This window comes from Bos javanicus, chromosome 16 (assembly GCF_032452875.1).
Source record: "Bos javanicus breed banteng chromosome 16, ARS-OSU_banteng_1.0, whole genome shotgun sequence".
Taxonomy (NCBI): Eukaryota; Metazoa; Chordata; class Mammalia; order Artiodactyla; family Bovidae; genus Bos; species Bos javanicus.
The window spans coordinates 36,490,708-36,511,538 of record NC_083883.1 but is presented as its reverse complement, the minus strand read 5'-3'; the positions used below and the strand labels follow the sequence as shown (position 1 = coordinate 36,511,538).

Here is a 20,831-nt window from a genome sequence, read left to right as displayed (position 1 = left end):
TCCCCGAATTTGTGTATTTAGAATTTCATCATGACTGTGAATGATGAGAGGAAGTAAGCAAGTAAGGGATATAGTAATTATGCTGTCCCTCCCTGGAAATCTGATCTCTAAGATTCATAAATGTAGAAAGTTCAGAGTGCCCAGAAATGACCATTGGCCTTATTCTTGCTCATCTTATACCTTCCTTTGCCAGGAAGTCCTCGGTACTTACAGCTTCATAGTCGGCCAGCTCCAGCCTCGCTTTGTTTTGCATTGTTCTTTTGCAGAGGTAAACCGCTAAAAGGGGGAAAAAAACACAATCATTTCTTGCCTGCTTATTTACACTGAGGCACTAAAAATAAAAAAAATAGAGCATTATAAACCAAAGCATATTGGTCTTTGTCATTTTTCCTCAAATTGTAAATTTCTGATTTTATCATTCTGGGGGGACAAAACAAATAATCTGTAACATCATTACTGAAATTCAAGTGAAGAGAAAGTGTTAGTCACTCAGTGGTGTCCAACTCTTTGTGACCCCAAGGACTGCATCCTGTTAGGCTCCTCTGTCCATGGGATTCTACAGACAAGAATACTGGAGTGGGTTGCTATTCCCTTCTCCAGGGGAATCTTTCCAACCCAGGAATTGAACCCAGGTCTCCTGAATTGCAGGCAGATTCTTTATTGTCTGAGCCACTCAAACACAATGGTAATTTAAAAAGGTGTTACAAGAAAATACACATGTTTGGAACCTTGGTAACCATTTCATATGTCATTAAAAGTTCTCTCAGGGTACTGTATTGGCCTCTAGACAGGATTTAACCTCCAAAAAGCACTCAGCAACTGCTCAGTCATGTTCCAGTGATTCCATTCTACGAAGTTCCTCTTGACACATTTTAACTCCAAGGCATTTCATCTGGTGGTTTGAACTGAACAGTCAGTCAGCTGGGCAGAAGAATTCTAGGTCCTTCCTATAAACTAAGCAGAGATGCTGTTCTTTCCCAGCTGGTAAACTATATCTAAAAGAGAAATGTTTATGATGGCTTTGCAATTCTGGCCCTTTGCCTCCCATTCCAGGAAATCAGCCTGAGGAGTAGTACTGGAGCTTGACAAACAGCATGGTGATTTGGGAGTACAGTGTGTTATCACTTACTTTTATTATAACAGCTGCCCAAAGCTTCACAAAGGAGCAACAGTAGGAGACTGAGCAGCCTTGTAATCATATTTCTAGGCTTGAAAAGAAACTTCTTTAACAAGAACATGACACCTCAGACTTAGCATGAAAGCATAGCTCAGGTCAGTCACAGAAAACTGATTTTGCCAGAATTTGTTCCATAACAATGATAGAAATGCAAAGGCACAGCACATTTGTTTTATTTTGTTGTTGTTCAGTGTTAAGTCATGTCCGATTCTTTGCAATCTCAAAGACTGTAGGCCGTCAGGCTCCTTTGTCTGTGGGATTTCCCAGATAAGAACACTGGAGTGGGTTGCCATTTCTGTCTCTGGGGGATCTTTCTGACCCAGGGATGAAACCTGTGTCTCCTGCATTGCAGGTGGATTCTTTACCACTTAGCCACCAGGGAAGACCCACAATTGCTGTGTGTTGTGTTTTAGTCACTAAGTCGTATCTGACTCTTGCGACCCCATGGACGGTAGCCTGCCAGGCTCCTCTGTCCATGGGATTCACCAGGCAAGAATACTGGAGTGGGTTTCCATTTCCTTCTCCAGGGATCTTCCTGACTCAGGAATTGAACCCAGGTCTCCATTGAACCCATTGCAGGCAGATCCTTTACCAACTGAGCTACAAAGGAAGCCCCACATTTGGTATATGTCCTTAATAGCTGAGAAAAGTAACAACTATTCAATATATTCAATAACAACTATTTCAATATATTATTGAAAGTCTTTACTGAATGCTCTGATGAGTTAGATATCAGCAATCTTCTATTTATCTCACTTTTTCGTGCATTGAAAACTTGGCCCATAACTTGTGACCTTGACTAAACGAATCCTGTCACTCTCTGGAACTCAGCTGCCTCATCCTTAGCTGAGATGGTCAAACTGGATGACCTCTCAGGTTCCCTCCAGCTCTGAAATTTCATTACTGGATAAAGTCATGATTTCACACTGACATGGACATTCTGAGTCAAGGAAGAGTTGAAGGGCAAGGCATGCAATTGCTAAGCCAAAAGAAAATTTGGAACCTTGCCAGGTGTTCAAGTTTACTCTCTGACTTCACTTTCTTCAGGTTCCCACAAGAGCTTTTGTCTAGTGTGATTTAACACAATCTAAATCTCCTTCAAAGGGGATGACAGAGGATGAGATGGTCGGATGGCATCACTGACTCAACAGACATGAGTTGGAGCAAGCTCCAGGAGATGGTGAAGGTCAGGGAAGCCTGGCGTGCTGCACTCCATGGGGTTGCAAAGAGCCAGACACGACTGAGTGACTGAACAATAACAACATAATCTCCTTTCTGTTAAGACAATGTAGAAACAGAATACTAATGCCAGGCTGGATGAAGCACAAGCTGGAATGAACCACACCCTCTCCTTGCTCAAGGACAATGTGAAATCAGACATCCAAATTTCTTGTTAAGCAGGTTTTAATTAAAAGAAAAAAAATTTTTTTTGGCAAATCACTTGGACTTAGAAGTAGTCTTATTTCAGCTCTATGCCACAAAAAATTTCTATTATCTATCCAGAAAGTCTTAGGATATAGAATATTTACCTCCTAGGGTATGAAGTTTCTGTCGCTTAACTTCCCAGGCTGAGAAAATTTCAAAGACCAAAAACTGACTGAACAATAGTCTGCACCTTACCAGCCACTCTATATTAAAACAATGAAAAATAATGCCTCTGTTGTTGATTTGTGTATTCACCAAGAATGTTTTTCAGCTTTAATTGCTAGACTTGAGAAAATTGAGTCTTGATGAAATAGTATCGCTAATTCGTAGATGGACTGCAGCATGCCAGGCTTCCCTGTCCTTCACCATCTCCCGGAGCTTGTTCAAACTCATGTCCATTGAGTCAGTGATGCCATGATCTTACTTTTTTGAATGTTGAGTTTTAAGCCAGCTTTTTCATTCTCCTCCTTCACCTTCATCAAGAGGCTCTTTAGTTCATCTTCACTTTCTGCTATTAGGGTAGTGTTATCTGCATATCTGAGGTTATTAATAGTTGATAGAGCAACCAAATATCTTCATTCCAGCTTGTGCTTCATCCAGCCTGGCATTTCACACGATGTACTCTGCATATAAGTTAAATAAGCAGGGTGACAATATACAGCCTTAATGTACTTCTTTCCCAATTTTGAACCAGTTTGCTTTTCCATGTCTGATTCTAACTGTTGCTTCTTGACCTGTATACAGGTTTCTAAGGAGGCAGGTAAGGTTTGCCTATTAGTGCTTACTTATATTCTGACTAATTGTAAAAGACCCTGATGCTGTGAAAGATTGAGTACAGGAGCAGAAGAGGGTAACAGAGGATGTGATGGTTGAGTGGTATCACTGACTCAATGGACATGAGTTCGAGCAAACTCTGGGAGATAGTGAAGGACAGGGAAGTCTGGTGTGCTGCAGTCTAGGGGATCACAAAGAGTTGGACATGACTGAGGGACTGAACAACAATATTATAAACGATCTCATTTCTATGAGATGTTTTTTTTTATTTTTAAATTTTCCCTTTCATTCTTTGATTGTCAAAAAGTCTATATAAGGATTGTAAGCAGTCTATTATTTTCATGGTCACCATAATTAACTATTTTTCTTTAGTAAAACTTTAAATGAAATAAATATGCTTCCTGTAGTTATTAAGCCTAAGCAAAATGGGAAGTTTGGTTGTACACTGACACTGTCAAAGCCCTTTTTTTGTTGTTGTTTAGTTGCTATGCTGTGTCCAACCCTTTTACAACCCAATGGACTGTAGCCAATTTCCTCCATCCGAGGGATTCTCCAGGCAAGAACTGGAGTAGGTTGCCGTTTTTTCCACCAGGGGATCTTCTCCACCAGGGATCAAACTCACCTCTCTTATGTCCCTTGCATTGTCAGGTAGGTTCTTTACCACTAAGCCACCTGGGAAGTCCAAGAACCTTTCTATATAGGCTAAAGGTCCTCAAAACATCCTGAGGGAAATAGAGCATTGGTGGAATATTTTGGGGCACAAACCATCATTCTGCAAAATAAGGTAAGTTCTGGACAATTTTCATTGTTAAATTGTCAAAAGTTCCTTATGTTGAGAACATGTCTGCCTTTCTACAGTTGGCATACATTGGTTTCAGTTGCCCCTAGGATGAGATGAGTGAGGCATTTGCCTACAGGGTAAGTCAAGAGATTGCCAAATTACCCATTAATCAAGAAAATAAATAATACTTTAATGTAACATATCAGAGAAGGCAATGGCACCCCACTCCAGTACTCTTGTCTGGGAAATCCTATGGACGGAGGTGTCTAGTAGGCTGCAGTCCATGGGGTTTCGAAGAGTCGGACACAACTGAGTGACTTCACTTTCACTTTTCACTTTCATGCATTGGAGGAGGAAATGGCAACCCACTCCAGTATTCTTGCCTGGAGAATCCCAGGGATGGGGAAGCCTGGTGGGCTGCCATCTATGCAGTCGCACAGAGTCAGACACGACTGAAGCGATTTAGCAGCAGCAGCAGCAATGAAAAAAATATAAAAGTATTCAATAAGGACATGCTCCAACAGGGTCAGGATTTGGGTGAAGTGAATGAGGTGAGTCATAAAAGTATAGCATCAGCTCCTGTCTTTACTGGAAATTTCAATTTCTTGAGGTCCACATTCTATTTGAATACTGGAGATTGCACCCTCAAAAGAAGCCAGATGAAAGATGTTGGTTGATGTGTGTTCATCTGTAGGAATTTCAATGTGCATTGTTTGCTTATAATATTAGTGAACTTCCCATCTCTCGCTTCTGCTTGAGTTTTCTACCACCACTACAGTCTCTACTCCTTACCACAGTTCTCTTGAAAACTTCCTTGGGTCTTGGCCTCCAGCTCTCATTGCAATCCCTTTATACTAGATGATTCTTGATGTAAATACATGGGAAATTCATTCCTGACTCCATTTTACTTGGATTGGATTATTTTTTTGTACTTGGGTGAAAAAATATCAGAAATCTCACACAACTTAATTGTCAAAGAATGGTGTTTTTTTCATAGCCCTTTAGTTCATATTGGCTTGTCTTAGTAACTAAACACAATCAACATATTCTATTTTTCTATGAAACCAAGGTAACCATGGAAAAGTGTTTCTCCGTATAAACTGGCTTGTAGATGTTTATGTTCTCCAGAGGCTTTCCAGCAAGTTTAAATTGGTGATGAAAACAGACATTAGATATTGACAGAGTATAAGAAGCATTCTTTAAATCTTCTTTAATCAATAAGTTATTGTCTGTTCCATGCTGTCTCAGAAAAAAAACAGCTAAGTAATCACTATTATTTCTGTTGGGACTTCCAACTCAATTACAGCATCAACATCCTCTTTATAAGAAAGTGTTCATGCTTTATAAATGTTCTTTAGACAAACAGTGGTGGGAAATTCAAAGTTGGATAATTTGAATCGCTTCTATACTTGTATGTAAAAAGATAAATCACAGAAGACAAAGCATCATTGCCTATAGGAGTGGTACAGTGTCTGAGATCATTATCATTTCACTTTCTCTTTGTCTATAACCTTTTCAGTTCAGTTCAGTTCAGTTCGTCGCTCAGTCGTGTCTGACTCTTTGTGACCCCATGAATCGCAGCACACCAGGCCTCCCTGTCCATCACCAACTCCCAGAGTTCACTCAAACTCACGTCCGTTGAGTCGGTGATGCCATCCAGCCATCTATAACCTTTTATTGAATATTTATTTTATTGTTCACTTGTATAATAATACACTTGCATATTAATCTTCACTTGTATAATAAACCAAGCAAATGAGACATAAACTGGTATATGTTTATTCAGGGGGAAAAAACAAACAGAATAATAAAGACTATGCCTACTTTTAGTTAAAAATTAAATGCTCTCCAGGTTTGGGAGAAAGTTTAGACAATGACTCTCATTAAATGGACTCTGACAAGAGCTAATGTTAAACCGAATGACATTAATAATTTTGAGATGACTGACTTTGAGAGATGTTCCATAAATTATTTTCTGTGTAAGCCATGCCATTTCCTCGTGTTTAGCACTAAAACATTAATCTATCATGAAGTGTTGAAATATGAACTGCCATTGTAAACATTAACATATTCAAGAAAAACACAAAAGATGTATGGAGAGAACATTAAGAATAAGAATTTGCCTTTATGCAAGGAACAGGGAAAGTGCATCTGTCAGTAAATTATAATGACAAGCGAAAACAATTTTGATCCATTAAGTATGAGAGGAACAATACCAGTTTTCTTAGGCATATTCATTTTTATTCATTCAACAATTTTAGGGAGTCAGTATTATTATTATTTTTTCTTGAAAAGCAAGCAGACAGGCTCAGAGAGGTAACAAGCCTTGACCAAAGTTACACAGTTGGTATGTTGCTGTGACACACCAACTGAGTTCAGGTCCGTCTGCCTCCATCGCCTGGGTTTTTCTCAGTGAGCTCCTTTTCGGATGTCCAGGTGTTTTCTTCACTCGTACTCCATAATCTTTGGTGAAATGATTCCCAGGCACCATCCCAGGTTAGAACTGGACATGGAACAACAGACGGTTCCAATAGGGAAAGGAGTACGTCAAGGTGGTATATTGTCACCCTGCTTATTTAACTTATATGCAGAGTACATCATGAGAAATGCTGGGCTGGATGAAGCACAAGCTGGAATCAAGATTGCTGGGAGAAATATCAATAACCTCAGACATGCAGATGACAACACCCTTATGGCAGAAAGAGAAGAACTTTCACTCTTGATGAAAGTGAAAGAGGAGAGTGAAAAAGTTGGCTTAACACTCAACATTCATAAAACTAAGATTATGGCATCTGGTCCCATCACTTCATGGGAAATAGATGGGGAAACTGGAAGCAGTGACAGACTTTATTTTTTGGGGCTCTAAAATCACTGCATATGGAGACAGCAGCCATGAAATTAAAAGATGCTTGCTTCTTGGAAGAAAAGTTATGACCAACCTAGACAGCATATTAAAAAGCAGAAACATTACTTTACCAACAGAGGTCCGTCTAGTCAAGCTGTGGTTTTTCCAGTAGTCATGTATGGATGTCAGAGTTGGACTATAAAGAAATCTGAGTGCTGAAGAATTGATGCTTTTGAACTGTGGTGTTGGAGAAGACTCTTGAGATTCCCTTGGACTGCAAGGAGAACCAACCAGTCCATTCTAAAGGAAATCAGTCCAGAATATTAATTGGAAGGACTGATGCTGAAGCTGAAACTCCAATACTTGGGCCACCTGATACAAAGAACTGACTCATTTGAAAAGGCCCTGATGTTGGGAAAGATTGAAGGCAGGAGGAGAAGGGGATGACAGAGGTTGAGATGGTTGGATGGCATCACCGACTCAATGGACATGAGTTTGAGTAAACTCCGGGAGTTGGTGATACAGGGAGGCCTGGAGTGCTTCAGTCCATGGGGTTGCAGAGTCAGACACGACTGAGCGACTGAACTGAACTGAATTGAACAGTCCCAGGATAGACAAAACATTCCACAAAGTTCTCCAACTCAGACATACCAATCAGAAAGCTGTGTTGTTGTTTTTTTTTTTAAGTAACTTTTCTCTTTAAGCGTCTCAGTTTTGAAGAATGCGTACCCTGAAAGTGTTCGTTGCTCAGTTGTGTCCCAGTCTTTGCAATCCCATGGACTATAGCCTGCCGGGCTTCTCTGTCCATGGATTTTCCAGGCAAGAATACTTGGAGTGGGTTGTCATTTCCTTCTCCAGGTGACCTTCCCGACCCAAGAATTGAAGCCGGGTCTCCCACATTGTGAGCAGACTCTTTACCATCTGAGCCACTAGGGAAGTTATACCCTGCTGTGTACCCTGGATGAAAAAAAAGCAACATTCCCCTCACTAGAAAAGAATCATCTATTCTATTAATTGTTAAGTACTCTGGTTTTTAGATTGTTTTCTGTAAGTTATGTTAGTTTGAATTTTTGGTTGGCACATGACCACCTGGATGAACTATGAAATCCAAGTTTGACAAAAATGAGGGTTGACTTCATTGGTTTTTTATGGACTTTCCTATGGTTTTCTATCAAATGTCTTTCCAGGAGGCAAAAAAAGCCAGATTGCTGTCAAGTTTCTGTCTTTGCATATGCTGGCCCTTTCTCTGCCTCAAATGCCTTCTCTGCCTTGCTTCCTGAAAAATTTCCCCTCTTTTAAAATCCACCTCAAATGCTCTCAGTTCTTTTGTGAGATCACTCTGGAAACCCTCAAAGTAATTCTCTTATTCTTACAAACTTCCATCTATTTTACATATACCACTATTAACATTCACTAGGCACTTCACAGCAACTTCTTTTGTGTAATTCTCTTTTCTCACTTAGCCTATGAGTTACTCAATAGTGTAGATAAAGTCAGAGTCTCCTTATCCCAGTACCTACTATGGCCCTTGGCATTGAAACAAATCCTCAATAAATACTCGTAAAAATGATATTTAAAAACCATGAAATATTACAATGTTTTAAAACTGTAGTCTTCAGGAAAATGTAAGAAGCAGCACTTATTAGGAGCCTGTTTCCTTGAAGAGTTTAATTAAAATCATGGTTGTTGAACTGAGTTCATTTGAAGTAGACTGAATTTGATTCACTATGATTGAATTTCCTACTGTATCTTTTCTCTTGTTTGCATTTGGCCTTTCATGTTTAACAAAACCTTCTGCTAACAGGATCACAAGATCCCTCAAATAATAGTGAGAAAAGTGCAGTGTGGAAGGCAAGAGACTTACTACAAATCATAGCTAAATAGAAGAGGTGAACAAAAATTCTGGCTCTCTGAACCCCTTTGATACTCTTTCCAGTAGAGTAACAACAATAATAATAATCCTTTTAGGTTTATTTATAGCTCTTTAATCTATTCAAAGGAAAAGTATTTTTTTAATAGTCACAGGAGGCACTATAACATGGAATAAGCTGCCACCAGATTTGGTGACTTTCCAAACAAGGTCATTTATAAATTCAATGTTAGAAATATTACCCCCTATTGAAATTTTTAGTATTCTCTTCTCAGTGACAAACAATAAAATGCAAGCACGTATTTATCCATACATAATGGTATTGTCAACAACAAAATGAAGAGATAGTGCACTGACCATAGTCTGTGTTTTCCGGCTCCCAACAATTTGATGGCCAAAAATAGGGTGTCTGTGGAATGAAAAGAAGTGGAACTTAGGTTAAACACATAAACAGTTAGTGGGACTCCTGCTTTATGAACCGTGTTTATCTTCAGCAATTATCTAGAACAGTTTGCTAACAATGTGTTTTATTATCTAGAAAAAAATACTCAGAGAGGCACTGTAAGGTTTTCCTTTTAAATTTACTTTGCTAATCAATTGTTCAGCCTCTAAATAAGTACAGCATGTATATAAACAGTGTGCCTTTGCTACAGTTGCATGTCATCTGACATAAAGGTAAAAGGACTGATTGCACTATTTATACAGAAGTGTTAATAGAAGTGTTAATCCACAAAGACTGAAAGCAAAGTATTATATTCACTAAGACTCATGATGAAATAAGTTTATATTTAGAAAATTAATTTTGTTGATTCGTGTATTTCATCATTGCCCTCCATATATCCAAAAGCACAACCATCAGAATCTTTCCTTAAGATGGGCAAACAGTTGCCTGGCTCTATTAATTATATAATGCAGTTCTCAACATTATCCAGCTAGATTAAAACAACTTTTCTCCTTCACTTTAAAAAACATTTCTCCACAGACACACTTACTGCTCTAAATTTTTAATCTGCACAAGTCAGAGATCAGTTTTTTAAACTAATATCTTAGTTGACTGCTTAACAATAGATATATATGATTCTGTGAAATTCTAGAAACTGACTGATGAAACTATAAAGAAACTGTCTGATTGAGAAAACCAATTATTATCATCAGCAGGTTATATTTTCTGATAGGGTTGTTCTAGCCCTGATGGCTGGACATGCTTGACTCCAAACCCTGAGCAAACTCCATGACTATCTGTCTGCTCTTTCAAATTGTTCCTTCTTGTATACCCATAGGCTATATTGATTCTTCCAATCCATGAACATGGTATATTTCTCCATCTATTAGTGTCCAGGTTCATGTCACCATGGATTCCAAACGTAAGACCAGAAAGTAATGGAGGGTGATGACCCTCTTTCACTGTCAAACGAGTTATTCTATGCATGATGCTGGATGCTTGGGGCTGGTGCACTGGGAGTTGCCTTGCCGATGATACAGCTGGCCCTGGTGACATGCTCAGTCACTTAGTCATGTCCAATTCTTTGCGACGCTATGGACTGTAGCCAGCCAGGGTCCTCTGTTTTGATAATTCTGCCTCTTAGAAGAGGGATTCTCAAGGAGGGTAAAAGGGTAATTGGGAAAACTTTTTGAATCTCTGAGAGAGGGTCCTTCCAAACAGTTCAGGACTCCCAGGGGATTTGATTCACTCTCTATACTTTCTTGGAAATTGCTCTGGTATCATAAAGAAGGCTACTAATATTAATTCTGTACATAGGTGAACAAATTTAGAGGGTAAAAAGGTTGAAGCACTAGATAAAGGGGGATATCAAGGCTTTATACAGCACCCCCTCATTGGCAAATAAATTCACTTAACCCAATTTGAGGACAAAATTGGGTCACTATTCTAGGCGAAGCATAGAGAAAGAAAATAGAAAAAAAAATCTCTTTTCACACGGGCTGCTAGTGTTTGAGATACTTCTCAGAGAATGCATTATTCCCTTTGGGTTGCTTCTTTAGTTTGGGGGATGTGTGTGTGTGTGCAAGCATATTTATTTAATTTTAAAAATATACACTCTAGTCAGACTGGTCAGACAACATAACTTTTTTTTTTTCCCCCTCAAAACTACAAGGAATGTTTTCACCAGTATTCTTACAATTTTTATTTATTTTTCTATCATTTATTTAGTGAAAACTCCCTGATTGTAAAAATAAATAAATGAAACTATTTTATCCTGTGATATTATGTGGAAAGATGTTTTCAGGTCTTCCAAGGAGATCAAACCAGTCAATGCTAAAGGAAATCAACCCTGAATATTCATTAGAAGGACTGATGCTGATGCTGAAGCTGAAGCTCCAATACTGTGGCCACCTGATGCAAAGAGCCGACTCATTAGAAAAGACCCTGATGCTGAGAAAGACTGAAGGCAGGAGGAGAAGGGAGTGCCAGAGGATGAGATGGTTGGGTGTGTGGCATCACTGACTCAACGGACATGAATTTGAGCAGGTTCCAGGAGGTGGTGAAAGACAAGGTCGACTGGTGTGCTGCAGTCCATGGGGTCACAAAGAGTCAGACACGACTGAGCAACTGAACAACAACAACATTAAGTGGAAAAGGTATAAAACTAACACTCTTTACTAATATTGCAATATTTTTTTCTAGGAAACCAAAAGAGTTCCAGAAAAACATCTATTTCTGCTTTATTGACTATGCCAAAGCCTTTGACTGTGTGGATCACAATCAACTGTGGAAAATTCTGAAAGAGGGGAGTGAATACCAGACCACCTGACCTGCCTCTTGAGAAACCTGTATGCAGGTCAGGAAGCAACAGTTAGAACTGGACATGGAACAACAGACTGGTTCCAAATAGGAAAAGGAGTACGTCAAGGCTGTATATTGTCACCCTGCTTATTTAACTTCTGTGCAGAGTACATCATGAAAAATTCTGGGCTGGAAGAAGCACAAGCTGGAATCAAGATTGCCGGGAGAAATATCAATAACCTCAGCTATGTGGATGACACCACCCTTATGGCAGAAAGTGAAGAGGAACTAAAAAGCCTCTTGATGAAAGTGAAAGAGGAGAGTGAAAAAGTTGGCTTAAAGCTCAACATTCAGAAAACGAAGATCATGGCATCTTTTCCCATCACTTTATGGGAAATAGATGGGGAAACAGTGGAAACAGTGTCAGACTTTATTTTTCTGGGCTCCAAAATCACTGCAGATGGTGATTGCAGCCATGAAATTAAAAGACGCTTACTCCTTGGAAGAAAAGTTATGACCAACCTAGATAGCATACTGAAAAGCAGAGACATTACTTTGCCAACAAAGGTCCATCTAGCCAAGGCTATGGTTTTTCCTGTGGTCATGTATGGATGTGAGAGTTGTACTGTGAAGAAGGCTGAGTGCCAAAGAATTGATGCTTTTGAACTGTGGTGTTGGAGAAGACTCTTGAGAATCCCTTGGACTGCAAGGAGATCCAACCAGTCCATTCTGAAGGAGATCAGCCCTGGGATTTCTTTGGAAGGAATGATGCTAAGGCTGAAACTCCAGTACTTTGGCCACCTCATGCAAAGAGTTGACTCACTGGAAAAGACTCTGATATTGGGAGGGATTGGGGGCTGGAGGAGAAGGGGACGACAGAGGATGAGATGGCTGGATGGCATCACTGACTCGATGGACATGAGTCTGAGTGAACTCCAAGAGTTGGTGATGGACAGGGAGGCCTGGCGTGCTGCGATTCATGGGGTCGCAGAGTTGGACACAACTGAGCGACTGAACTGAACTGAACTGAAAAGACAATTTCTTCCCTAGATGGCTCTAGTGGTAAAGAACCTGCCTGCCAATATAGGAGACGTAAGAGACATGGGTTTGATCCCTGGGTCAGGAAGATCCTCTGGAGGAGGAGATGGCAATCACTCCAGTATTCTTGCCTGGGCAATCCCATGGACAGAGGAGCTTAGTGGGCTACAGTTCATAGGGTCACAAAGAGTCAGACATGACTGAAGTGACTTGCACAGGACACAGCACGAAAGACATTTAAAGAATAACAAACCTTATAGTTTGCTGGAATTTAAAAATTTACTTTCACAGTTCAGCTAGACTTTAGGACACTTTAGTGTATGAGTTTCTTTGTTTTTCAGAGTTGGGTTCTTTAGCGTGATTAAACAGATCCAAAACTGTCTAGCCATCACTCAGTAATCTTTGGCACATATTCTAATGTGATGAAAGTCATGAAAGTGATCTGGATAATCATGTCAGATCTCAATTTCAGTTAGCTAAGGAGAATAGACAATTACAAGTTTACAGTGCATACAAAAATCACATGATTGAAAATTTACACAATGCAGCAGCATATCAGTGAAACTGTTTGTCTCAAACTTATGCCCCAAAGCTTCTTCAGATTCCTAATGATGGCCAGAATCTCAATCATTTCCTGAAGCAATTATAAACACAATATTGCAGGCTTCCTAGTTTAATTCATGAATTTTAAAATCCTTTCATGGAGTTGAATTTCAATTTAATGTAATAAAGAACTTAATGTTGCCTGGAACCAATGCAAAAATGGAAGTATATACCTTGAACAATAATGTGTTTTCTATTTCTAGAGCTTTTCAAGTATAGATTAATTAATGCCTTGGTAGACACTGTAGCAGGAATTAAATTATCCCTGACTTTGGTGAGGTTTCTTTTGTTTGCTTTTAAAACCTTGGTTTTAAGATTGTATGGTTATTAGATTTATAAATATATCATATTTATATCCTATTTTGAACCTGTGTATATGTCATTAAAATATTTAACATTAATTCATATAATTTAAAAGATTATCTATCATCTATTGGAAGGACTGATTTTGAAGCTGAAACTCTAATACTTTGGCCACCTGATGGGAAGAGCTGACTCATTTGAAAAGACCTGATGCTGGGAAAGATTGAAGGCAGGAGAAGGGGACGACAGAGGATGAGATGGTTGGATGGTATCACCGACTCGATGGACATGAATTTGAGTAAACTCCACAAGTGGGAGATGGACAGGGAGGCCTGGTGTGCTGCAGTCCATGGGGTTGCAAAGAGTTGGACACGACTGAGTGACTGAACTGAACTGAACTGATCATCTATTTAGGTATATCAAACTTGGCAATCTTCTGCCTGTACCTAGAAGTAATGTAAGAGATCTGGGTTTGATCCCTGGGTTGGGAAGATCCCCTGGAGAAGGGAAAGGCTACCCACTCTAGTATTCTGGCCTGGAGAATTCCATGGACTGTATAGGGTCGAAAAGAGTCGGACATGACTGAGGGACTTTCATTTTCACTTTCACTTTCAAGACATCACTACTAATTTTCAGCCTTGCCTCAGCTAGTTTGTTTTGAGGGAAATTTTTGAATTCAATAATTGTCAAGAGGTAGATTATATTCAGGGCTTCCCAGGTGGCGCTCGTGGTAAAGAACCCAGCTGCCAATGCAGGAGACATGAGACCAGGGTTCAATTCCTGGGTTGGGAAGATCCCCTGGAGGAGGGAATAGCAACCCACTCCAGTACTCTTGCCTGGAGAATCCCATGGACAGAGGAACCTGGTGGGTTACAGTCCATAGGACAGCAAACACTCAGACATGACTGAATAGACCTGCCACACACACACACACACACACACACACGCAGATTATATTCAGTGCCTCCCTTGCTGCTGCTGCTGCTAAGTCGCTTCAGTTGTGTCCGACTCTGTGGGACCCCATAGAAGGCAGCCCACCAGGCTCCCCCGTCCCTGGGATTCTCCAGGCAAGAATACTGGAGTGGGTTGCCATTTCCTTCTCCAGTGCATGAAAGTGAAAAGTGAAAGTGAAGCCGCTCAGTTGTGTCCGACTCTTAGCGACCCCATGGACTGCAGCCTTCCAGGCTCCTCCGTCCATGGGATTTTACAGGCAAGTGTACTGGAGTGGGGTGCCATTGCCTTCTCTGCAATGCCTCCCTTACAGATATATTAATCTTATACATAGATGATTTTACTTGTAAATTGACAGTGAAGATGGATAAAAGTTGGTATTTTATCAAAAAATATCTTTTATTTAGAATTTGTAAAAAAAAAATTAGGCTTAAATGTTTACTTTATAGTCTGTATATGAAAAATTCATATAAAAAATAAGATTTTATGGAAAATATAACCCTGCAATACCAAAGTAACTCCTTTAAAAAAATCAAAAAGTGTTAGTAGCACATATTAAATTTCTTTTCTAATAACTAGTAATTTTTATTCACTAAAATGCTAACCTTAGGACTACAAGTTACTCTAACTTAATAATAAGCTATTTTAAGCACTATTACTTAAAATTTAACTGTTCTAAGGATAAAGCTTCATTATTTTAAAGACTTTTAAAATTAAGTGATCCAACTAATTTCAATTGCTTGAATACTTAGGTCAGTATCACAATTTCAGGAGGTTGCATTATTTCCTAGCTATTCAGTGTAAAATCCAATGATTATTCCTTGGATAGAAGTGCTCTGTGGCAGTGAGAATACTCTAGGAGGACAATGACCTTTGAGAACAACTTTTTTCAAAACATATTCCCTCTGTTCTCTGTTTCCCCAAGCAAGTCCTTAGGCACTCAAGTCACTTATTTAATCAATAAATCAGAGCTAGTGAGAAGGATGCTCCGATGTCTAGAAGTGGGACAATGGGAAGAATCCTCTGAAAGAACCTAGAGCTAGAGTTTGAACTCTGGCATTATATGAGCCTTAATTTTACAGACTGGAATCCACTAGTCAGTTACTAATGAATCATAATGTCTGATGAAATGTAGAATACACTTCAGGTAAATCATCGTAACTCAAGTGTCGACTGTGCTCAATGACCAAAACTGGAGTCCATAATCATTTCCTCAAAGATTATTTTTTATAGGTATCTCATTTGAAAATGACCTAGAATAACTCTTGTCAGTTCATAAGTTATCTAAGATGGCCTCCTGAGTATACACACACAAAGCATCATGCGTGTCCTTCACAGACTTTTTCAGTCACCAAGTCATTTCCAACTGTGTGATCCTATAGACAGCAGCACGCTAGGCTTCCCTGTCCTTCATTATCTCCTGGAGTTTGCTCAAACTCCATTTCATTGAGTCGGTGATGTCATCCAACCATCTCATCCTTCATTGCCCCTTTCTCCACAGACTTATAGAAGGTCTCAGACATGCAGAGGATATGTATTTATTAGTTATTTCTATCCTGGAGCTTTAAGCATTCCCATGACTGTTTGCTTGGACTGTAGATGGCTCTGGATGACACAGGGTCTAGAATATAACAAATTTAGTTACCGTCTCTCAACTTCCTTCCTAGCAAATAAATATAATTTACAGATGACTCTCTCATCTTCCTGAATTCCACTGTCACTCTGAATTTTTCCCAAACTTTTTATATAAAATATAACTTCAATCATCACACAACTTAGTTTTCACAAATCATTAATTAATTAGATTCTAACTAGCTCAAGTCAAAGTAAAATAAGCCAAGTCTCAAAATTTCTGTAAAACAATGAAAATGCAGACATATTTTTACTTTTAAATAATACTTTTAATAAACTTACTTGGAACCGGTAAAAGGTGCCATCATCCTTGAGTGTGAGGACATGATCCGAGATTGGAAAGAAGTAGCCGTGGGCAGCCATTAGCGTTCCCAAATGGAGTGCCTCCACTAGTTCATGAAAACAAATGGAAAAACACATATATAATTCTTTAAAACTGTTCATTTATAGGCATGTAGAATTTTATCTTGTTTCTTTTGAGCACATTCCTACATTGGAATACTCAGCATCCCAGAAAAGCCTGTCTTTGTACTTCTTTCAGCTCTTTCACATAAGGTACAAGATGGCTCTGCTTCCTGATAGTGACCACAATGACCAACCGCGCACGTGATCAGACCATGAGAACATAAAGCTATGGAATGTTGAAGCTGAACGTCTTTCTGTAATCAAAGAATCTGCTTCCTTCATTTTACAGATGGGACATGTTTTGCTATGTGTTAATAATCTTCCACAAACAAATATATTTGGCATTTACATAGCATTTTAAACTTGAGAAGGGGACGAAAGAGGATGAGATGGCTGGATGGCATCACCGACTTGATGGACGTGAGTCTGAGTGAACTCCGGGAGTTGTGATGGACAGGGAGGCCTGGCGTGCTGCGATTCATGGGGTCACAAAGAGTTGGACACGACTGAGCAACTGAACTGAACTGAACTGAACTGTCCTGTAATATGAATATACAATACTATTAGCAATTCTTCTAATGACATATCATTACTAGATAACGTTAATAGGCAATGTTTAGGCATCTAGAACAATTTCTACTGCGCTAAGTGTGCCTGCAGTCTGTGGTTGGCTAGACTGCTCTAGCTTTTACGACTCTATATACAATATTCTAGACATGGACTATGTAGAGATTTATATAACAATGAAAACATTATATTTTCCCAGTAGTCTCATAAATAGTTGGAACATAATACTGTAATACTCACACTCCTTCTAGAGCAGTCAATGGTTTCTCCCAATAAAAAGGATAAGAAAATTTGTTCACTAGGATTATTACTGCATTTGTGCAGGGACAACATAAAGTTTGCCAACTTGAAGCTTAGAAACCATGGAACTATTCAAGATAGCTTTTTAGTCCAACATAAGCATATATGTATATAGAAAATAAAAAAGTTAGGTTTATTGATTTGTTTGTGTATCTTTAGGTGCAATTTTCTGGTGGCTCAGATGGTCAAAAATCTGCCTGCAATGCAGAAGACGTGGATTCAATCCCTGGGTCAGGAAGATCCCCTGGAGAAGGGAACAGCTGTCCACTCCAGTATTCTTGCCTGGATAATTCCATGGACAGAAGAGCCTGGTGGGCTACAGTCCATGGGTTTGCAAAGAGTCAGACACGACTGAGCAACTGACACTTTTTTACACTTTAATGTGCAATTTATAGATTTAGTTCTATTTTTAGATAAACAGCTAAAATGATTCTTTAACTCTAGGATTCTAACAGACTTTCCAGGAATCTATCTCTATCTCCGTCTGTCAATCACAGGTAATTTTCACACTTCAGCTAGTACTGAGTCCCTAAACTGCTTGCTATGGCCCACCTACCTAAGCATAAGAATCTCCTCCTATCCCCTTCACACGTCTATATTGGCTAATAATGAAATAATTGTTCAATTTATTTAACCTGTAGTTGGGTACTATAGTGCCCCTTTTAATATTATCTAGCATATTGCAAAATTTTAAGTGGTAACTTCTACCTCCGGCCTCCACTTTACCATTCTTGTCAATAAGAAAGAACAACTGCTGACCATCCTCTTTACCATGGGCCTGGAAGACCGTTATTAAGTGACCCAGTTATCTTGTTTACACACCCAATCAGTTATACACCTCTCTCCATAGAGTGTTCTTTTTCTACCAAGAAGGATTTCATCCTTTATGCATCCTTTTAGTTCAAAATCAAGATCTTCTCAAAGTCTGTGCTGCTTATAAGTATATATTCACATATTCTGTGATTGTCATTAAAGCTGAGAAGGTAGTGTTATATGATGGGAAGAACAAAACCTTTGGAAACACTTTTTAGCTTTTGTTACTTAAATTCTCTGCAGAGAAGGCAATGGCACCCCACTCTAGTACTCTTGCCTGGAAAATCCATGGATGGAGGAGTCTGGTAGGCTGCGGTCCACGGGGTTGCTAAGAGTCAGACACAACTGAGCGAATTCACTTTCACTTTTCACTTTCATGCATTGGAGAAGGAAATGGCAACCCACTCCAGTGTTCTTGTCTGGAGAATCCCATGGACAGGGGAGCCTGGGTGGGCTGCCGTCTATGGGGTCACACAGAGTCAGACACGAATGAAGTGACTTAGCAGCAGCAGTGCCTCTCCTATCCATTAATACAGGTAATAAACCCACCCTGCACAGCTCATATGAAAATCAAATAATACATATATATATAAAGAAGTTGGGAAACTTTACTGGTGGCCTAGTGGTAAAGAATCTACTTTGCAATGCAGGGGGTGTGGGTTCAATCACTGGTCAGGGAACTAAGATCCCACGTGCCCTGGAGCAACTAAGCCTGTGGGCCACAACTACTGAGCCTGTACTCCACAACTAGAGTCCAGGCACCATGTTGACAGATTTCACGTGCAGACCCGATGCAGCCAAATAAATAAATAAAAATGATTAAAAAAAATTTTTTTAAGAGAAGAAGTTGGACTAGTATCCTGTGCATAGTAGATACTCAGTATATGGTAGCTCTTGTGCTTCACTGGGCTTCCCAGGTGACTCAGTGGTAAAAGATCCGCTTGCCAATGCAGGAGACACAGGACATGTAGGTTTGATCCCATGGAGTAAGAAATGGCAAACCGCACCAGTATTCTTGCCTGGAATATTCCATAGACAGAGGAGCCCGGCAGGCTATAGTCCAAGGGGTCACAAAGAATTGGACACAACTGAGCACAGAGCACATTGTGCTTCATTACTTATACACCAAATGATTTTTACTTTTCTCCAAAGTACTTTCAGGAAATCCACTTCCATAATTGGTCTTTAACTAGGCTGAGTGAGAGGATCTGGCATTCCTAAATAGCATCAGCCAGTCACATCTTCTTTTTGTGTGTTATTTATAAAACTAAAATGGCAAGCATATCTGTGAGGCGTGCTGGCCTATAACAATGAGCAGGTGCTCACAGCCTGGGTCATGTTCAGAATCCCTGGTTACTCATGTTGGCAGCACTAGAAAGAACAATTTTTGAGGATTTCAAAGTCAGGTGGCCTACTTATCTGCTAGGTAGGTAGTACCTATATTGTCACAACCGTCTTTATTCATTTTATTCCAACAGTCTGTGGCCTAGGAAAATATTATTAGTCCTATTTTTCAGAAAGAGAAATTGAGTCATGGCACATGAGGAAATTTTCAGAATATAGATACAAAAAGGAAAACTGAGATGCCCAGAAAGATTAACAGTAAAGAGGTTCTGAACTCTAAACACAGGAAAGAGTGTGACTAAAATAAAACAAAGAAACACCAAATAAAAAAAAAAGATGCTAACATGCTGATGAGGATTAGAAAAACATAGTGAAACTAAATATAGGGAAGCTGAAGAAAAGAAAATCAGAAGAAAATGAATAAGTTCTTACTGTATTCAATAGTTACTAATTATATGATAAATCAAACATTTCTAGAGAGCAAGATGAATGCTTTCTTCACTATCATAATTAGGCCTGCATTAAATGCTTGCTAGAAAGAATAATAGTAAATTAGCAATCAATCTCAGCCTCCCGCTTTTGAGGTACAAATACTCCATTTTATTGGGTTTAATCATATATATTCTCATTTTACAACCCTCTAAGATATTCTCAGGCTCATAATTTTATTAATAAGGAAAATTGTTTTTGATAGGTTTTTTAAATGCCCTGAATCCAACAGATACACTTTTGTGAGAGTATCAATAAGATCAAAATTTAGTTTCTACATGGCCCACACAAAGTTCAATGCAGAGGTCAAGTCAAACTATTTAACTTAATATTTAAGAGGACTGAATTTCTTTTTCTTTTTTTTAATTTTTTTAAATTTTATTTTATTTAACTTTACAATATTGTATTGGTCTTGCCATATATCAAAATGAATCTGCCACAGGTAAACCGTTTAAAATGATTTTAATTTCACTGGTCAAATAGTAACCTGGAAAGTTTGAGATTACAGGAGTTATAATGCTCTGTCACAGGTCCTCCAGAGAACATGACTCCAGGACAAGATGAATGCTAAGATAAAAATCAGGGCATCATGGTGAATTTTGTTTCATTTAAGACTATAGCCTTGCATTTAGCATAGCAATAGCAAAAGTAGCTATTGAATTGATGTTTGCTGAATGAGTGAATAAGCAAATTTATGAATAAATGGTATATGGAATTTTAAAAACATAGTATTGCACAAAAAATACAAGCTATTGTGTGTTTGATGATGAG

The 20,831-nt window shown here is 39.0% G+C and overlaps 1 protein-coding gene across 8 annotated transcripts in view; it reads right to left on the bottom strand.

Annotated features, from left to right (window-relative positions):
- Positions 1-20,831, bottom strand: part of RGS7 (regulator of G protein signaling 7) — a 479,738-nt gene that overhangs the window by 69,188 nt on the left and 389,719 nt on the right. For all 8 annotated transcript variants that reach the window (XM_061382532.1, XM_061382530.1, XM_061382533.1 and 5 more), the window contains 3 exons: positions 16,425-16,531; positions 9,230-9,281; positions 212-276 (listed from right to left, as the gene is read on the bottom strand). In XM_061382532.1, the coding sequence (XP_061238516.1) occupies positions 212-276; positions 9,230-9,281; positions 16,425-16,531 (224 nt within the window). The remainder of the gene's footprint in view (positions 1-211; positions 277-9,229; positions 9,282-16,424; positions 16,532-20,831) is intronic.